The sequence below is a fragment of the Phaseolus vulgaris genome, chromosome 3 (genome assembly GCF_000499845.2).
Source record: "Phaseolus vulgaris cultivar G19833 chromosome 3, P. vulgaris v2.0, whole genome shotgun sequence".
Classification (NCBI taxonomy): domain Eukaryota; kingdom Viridiplantae; phylum Streptophyta; class Magnoliopsida; order Fabales; family Fabaceae; genus Phaseolus; species Phaseolus vulgaris.
Window position 1 is genome coordinate 33264859 of NC_023757.2, and position 6145 is coordinate 33271003.

The 6145-nt window shown below is 35.3% G+C and overlaps 1 protein-coding gene across 1 annotated transcript; it reads right to left on the reverse strand.

Annotated features, from left to right (window-relative positions):
* Nucleotides 1-3294: 3294 nt before the first annotated feature.
* On the reverse strand, nt 3295-5868 carry LOC137807216 (heat stress transcription factor A-9-like). Its single transcript, XM_068607717.1, has 3 exons — nt 5090-5868; nt 3736-4593; nt 3295-3654 (listed from the first exon to the last, which is right to left on the reverse strand). The coding sequence occupies exons 1-2, from the start codon at nt 5480-5482 to the stop codon at nt 3772-3774; spliced, it is 1215 nt and encodes a 404-aa protein (XP_068463818.1). The 5' UTR covers nt 5483-5868; the 3' UTR covers nt 3295-3654; nt 3736-3771.
* Nucleotides 5869-6145: the final 277 nt, after the last annotated feature.

Genomic DNA, 6145 nt, shown 5'->3' on the forward strand with positions numbered 1-6145 from the left:
AGAGATACGGCCCATAGTTGCTCAAGCGTGCAGAAATGGGCCTTAGAGACAAATTAACCTGGCAATAACTTCCTGCACTCTCCATTTCTGAACCTGCACCCCTACTGCCACCGCTTATGCACCATCATAGCTACAAAAGAAGAAAAAGAGGAGAATGCTGAAAAAATTCTTGTTCTAGAATTTTTTTCTCCGAAACACGTGTTCCAAAGAAAATGTTTTCTAAGATTTATTATGGAGAACACATTCCAAAAATATTATATACGTTTAAGAAAATTTATTTTAGAAAACTTATTTCAAAATGTATTTCATGTGTTACAAAATAATTTATTCCACAAATTTTGTTTCAGAAATCTTATCTTGTTTTGGAGAATGTGTTCCAAAAATATATTTTATAATTTCTAGAAAAATATAGTCAATCTGAAAATCACTTTAAAGAAAGATAAAATAATCACTTTAAAAATTGAGAGAGTGCGGGTACAAATTGGGGCATGCAGGAAGCAATTGTCAATTGACTTCCTCCAACGCTCTTTAGGCAAATTTTTCCTAACCTTATCAATTTTAACATGCATCTAATCTGCCATTTAAAATGATAAAAATGTTCCTAAAAATGAGGAAAATAACCTTAGATAAAAAGAGAGTATGGATAAAAATTATCCTATAACTCTTTTTCCATAAATATTCCAAATTTAAATTTCCAAAACACATTTTTTAATTCCAAAGATTCTTATCCATAATGCATTTTCAATTTTATGTTTTGAATTTTTTTTCAAAATTTATTTTTTTAGTTTTGAATTATATTTATTATTCTGAATTTTCAAAGAAGATATTTTTAAAATTTTAAAAGATAATAGGATGGAAGTTAAAAGTGATATGATGCAAGAAGAAATTTTCCCCTCTTATTGAAAATGATAAAAATACTACGTAAATAACCTTAAATAAAAGAAGGGTGTAAATAAAAATGACTTCTAGAACCTTTTATCTGAAAATATTTTAGATTTAAATTTTCGGAACATATTTTTGAATTCTAGAATTTTTATCTAGAATGCATTTTCAATTTTTTATTTCATATTTTTTTGTTCAGAATATTTTTTTTAGTTTTGAATTATATTTATTATTTTAGATTTTCAAATTCGAAATAAGGATAATTTTGAAAATTTTAAAAAAATGATAAGTTGCAGGTTACAATAGGTTAGAATTGATATTGTGCAAGAAGAAATTGGCACCTCTTGGAAAGGTTAAATGTTGCTGCATCATCTTTTTCGTCCACTTTGCCTTTATTCACATTGATTATACTCGATGGGCCTGTGTGAGAAATTAGAGTAGGGCCCATAGTTTGTTGTGATTCATCAGTGACAGTAAATGAGTTAGTCCCAGCAAGGGAAGGAGTATCTGTCATCATCTGTACCACATCTCTGCATGAAACAAGCAACAATTAGATATTCATAATTTGCTTCAGTAAGTTGGTAGCATGTGTAGTCTAGTTTGCAATTCTGGAGAGGACCAAACACTTATCTTTACATTGGTGAGGTCTACTTTGTGCTCCTCGAGAAAGCTTACAAATTCTTTGAAATGCTCTTCTGTTCTGTTGGGTGATAATGACCACTATATGGCCAAATAGCCTGCATTATTGAGCATGTAGCAAAATTTGATAACTATAATAATGATTTTGGTTTGGTTATGATTATGTTGTGTCATCCAGTTTTGTATATTGTACCTCAAGGACCACCAGAAAGAAAACTTGAGTGTTGGAATGTACCCTTCTGTTTTCGCCCCACATAAAAGGCCCTTGTGGTGCTTAGAAGTGATATAACTTACTGGTCCAAGATATCTAATGCATTGGCCTTGTAGAGTGCTCCTTGGCCACTTCTTAAGATTTATTTCTTTGCCATCCCCAACATCAACCTAAATCACCATCCAAAACCTTAGCAAGATTATTCCAATCCATGCTCTCCTCATCTTGAACAAGCGAAAAATATCTTTCAAGGGTCATACATTGGGGTCTATCATCCCTTAACCGGTTTGAACTTCTGGATCCGTTTGACAGAACATTACCAGTTTTTTTATTCTCCTTTCTTGAAGCTAGATGCCCTTAAAATCAAGGTCCCATCTTTGGAAGCAAAGCTAACGTTGAGATAAAAGAGAAACTTTCCAGCAATTTCTTCCCACGCAGATTGGAGCAAGGAAAGTGATAATCCCATGGAGCTGCGCACTTCAATTTATCTGCACAAAATAAAATCATACCCCCTCAAAGTTTAGAGTTATTTTAATTTGTAATTTGAAACCATTTTGAAAGAGGAGAAAAATCAAAGAAATGAAACAAACAATAATGTCTTAGTTCCTATGTGCAAATTGATGAACCTGTTATAAAAGAAAGTTCAAACTATTAGACATAAGAAGAATGATTTACCGTTCTTGCTCTTGATTTTTTTGGTATGTTATTAGTTGCTGAATATAAATAAAGAAGATGAGTGTATGACTGTGACTCTCTTGGCTTTTACAACGACAAATACTTCTCCTTCTCGATTAGCGCGTCTTCACAGTTTAAACGTGTCACAAACTTGGAAGTGAGAGAAATGAGAGCAGTCTTTGAATTCCACGACCAATCTTCCAACACACCTTCGAATTAGAAAATAAATGTATATGCAGATACAACATTAATTTTTTTAGTTTTCCCAATATGCATATCCACGACACGACCATGAACCATGAGTTGGTTGTGGAATTCAAAGCTGTGTGATTGGAGTTGTTCCTTTTTCAGTTTAGTGGAAAATCGGAAGTTCTAGCAATGGTTGTGTTTGCATATCAAAATAAGAACAACCCCCATGTAAAACTGGGGGTCAAAGAAAGTAAGCTTCCATGAAACACAACCCACCATTTTTATGATAATAAAGAAATATATTGAAAAGTTAATATTACCACCATTACAATTAAAAAATATGTTTTGTAATAATATTCTTCTTTTTAATCTATAAGCGAGCGAGTTTCTAGTAGAATGTCTTAAGACTAAGTTCTGTGTAAGTTACTATTATAATCATGTGTTGATTGTAACTGAATAACCTAACCGTTGTGATTTTCGAAATATCAAAACAACATTTCTCAGTTGAGAGAAGTGATTCACAAAAATCTGAGACAAGGAAAAAGACAGATTATAGCAGCTCTGAAAACAGAGATTTCTCCAAAATTATCTTGAAAACCTAAATCTTAAAGTGATTCACGAAGTTGATGATTACTATTTCTAGGAGATAAAGGAATGGACAGGTTAAATTAGATAAAGCCTGAAACGGAACAGGGACGTGATTATAAGCCGGAAGTATTGAACTATAAACCAAGTTATGTAATACAAATTTACAACCTACATAGTTAAGTACTACATCTTAAAAGTCTTAGCTATGAGCAAGCTGATATATGACTTAAGACCCTAAGTTAACGAAAGGAACACGAAGGGAAGAAAGGGCTATACAACATATGAACAATTTGGACCCCACCAAACAGAAACATGAAAAGTCTCGCTTCATCATATAAAAAGCTGGGGCGAGCAACTAGGTCCTGCACTTTCAAAGCTGGTAAATGAAGAGCCATATAATATTAAGCTCTTCATCATGTGTAGCAGCAGAGCATCTTCACACACACACTCCTGCAACCTGAAATTGCACCCTGCATACAATGCCAAATGCAACATTATGGACCACATTGTTCAGAACTAAACATTCACAGAGTTTTGGAGAGGAAGATTACCACTACAAAAGGGACAACGACACTAATGAGATCATTTCAACTAGTTTGCTCCACCAATCCAAATGTAGATCCAAGAGACCAATCCGTTGGCTTAGTGATCAAATCCTCTAATTCAAGATAGATATTCGAGTCATTGACATCTAGTTCTTCATCAACTAGAGAATTTTCCCGCATTAGTTTTTCTGACATAACATGATAGGCAGAAGAAGCATCTGGCGCATTTGCGCTGGAACAACCATGGGCCCTTAATCCTTGCACAGAGTTACATAATTCATCTTCCAAAGGAGAGGGAGTTGGGTGCTCCAACTTGCTGATGTTCACAGTTTCAGACAGAAATCCTTCAAGCTCGGATTGCATTGAGGGGAATTGTTTATGAGTTTGGTGTCTATAATCAACATTAGGGGTTGTCCCCATGGTCTTGGGGAAGGGTACAGAGCAGGGGTTTCCCATCAATCTAGGCCTCTTAACCATGTCGTTACCATCAACCTCTCTTTTTCTCCTAATCTTTTGGATTAACTGCTCAACAAACGCGGGCCTTCTAGCCATTCTAGTGAGGAAAAACATCATCTGATACTGCTTCATCTCTGCACACCGAACTCTCTCCTGAACATTTGTGAGCTGAACATGCGAATTCTCCTGCTGCTGCCTCAGTTTCAGAATTTCAACCTTCAAAATGTTCTGGTCCTTCTTCAGTTTCTCCATTTCAGCCTCCACGCCGGGCTTCACCATAGTGAAAGCTCCCTGATGCAGTCTGGTGTACTTACTCCTCCTCCTTATGTTCTTTAGCAAATGCTTCTTCCCTCCTTGGAATCCTTCATTCGCAAACTCCCAACGGTCTGAATCAACCTTCCTGAAGCCCTGTACCCGTTCAACCATAAATACTTCGTTTACATCACAATAATGATATTAAACACAGATTAATCGAATCACTTCACAGAGAACCCTTTACTATGTACGCAATCAGACTAAAAACTATAATATTATTAAATGTTGCAATAAATTGACCGAACTAATTAGTAAAATTCTGAAATCATAATTTATTAAACAAAGGTTTAATTTATACAGTTTACAAAACTTTCGTTTCAGAGATGCCCGGTAAAACTTCAAACTCAAAATTAATAATTTGGAAGAATGACTCGTGTCGCACCAGTTGATCTAAATCAAAAGGTTTCTTTATAGATTTGAATATTTGATCTTAATCAATAAAATTATAAAAAATATAGAAATTTGATGTCTTATGATGTGAGCAGTATTTTTGAGAAAGGGGAGGAGAGAGAGGTAGAATAGAAGGTTAAGGTCAGAGAAATTTAAGGAGACATAGAAGAAACTTAAGACTGTGGAAAATTGGACTGACATAGGTGTTGAGCTGGCGAACGAAGCTGGAGAAATTGCTGTGCTTGAAGTATTTGGGAAGAAGGGTTTTGGAGAATTCGTGGGAGTCCCAAACGACGAAACTATCGCGAGTTTGACTCCAGGACACAACGGGGTCAGTGTGGGAGTCCTCCACCATTTCGAAGGTCTTCTTGAGGAACGGTGGGGGACCCATCTCGTGCAGCCCTTCCATCGTTTTCGGCATCTTATCCATGAAACCGTTGACGGCGCCGTCATCCACCTCTTCTTTGACGTGAACCGTGGTTGGGTCTTCCGTCACTCCGGAGGCCTTGCTCTCGCTGAAAACGTCGTCGTGGAGATCGCTTTCGCTGTCGTCGAAGATCTCCGCTTTCACTCTTGCCATTTCATCTCCCATGGCACTGATTTGAAGTTGGAAGTGTGTGTTTGGTTTGGTAAGCGTTGAAGAGTTGCAAAGGAGTGTGAGGAGTTAAAGTGTTGTGTTTTCACACAAGTGTGTTCTGTGTTGAATTTATAGAAGCTGGAAAAAAATGAGAAAGAGTATTTTAATGAGAAAAAAAGAGAGGAAGGTGATGGAGTAGCTTATCTTTGTGAGTGTCCATTTTAGGAAACTCCTTTGGACAGCCACGTTTTCATGACTCTTCCTTTCTTGCCACTTGTATGGAAATACTCTTTGCCTAGGTCCAAATCAAATCTATTTTTGGAACACCAAAATCATCTCATCACGTCTCTCACACTGTTTCTTTATTAACAACATCAATAATACATCAACCAAAACAGTTCGCAACTGGGCAATTCCATGTTCTATTTTGTAGCCAACTTTTTTTATAATTACACTTGACAATCTTATAATTAATTAATTGAATTATATAAATATTTAATGGAGAAACTATTAAATTAAAATAATATCCAAAGGAACATTAATAATTTTATGTTTTAATTATCGTTTAATTTAAACCATATTAGATTTTTATTTTTTCTTTTTCTAATTTCTACGCCATAGGATATATTTTGTTTTATTCTTGTACGGCACGTGCTTATTTATTAAACAAGAGAACAA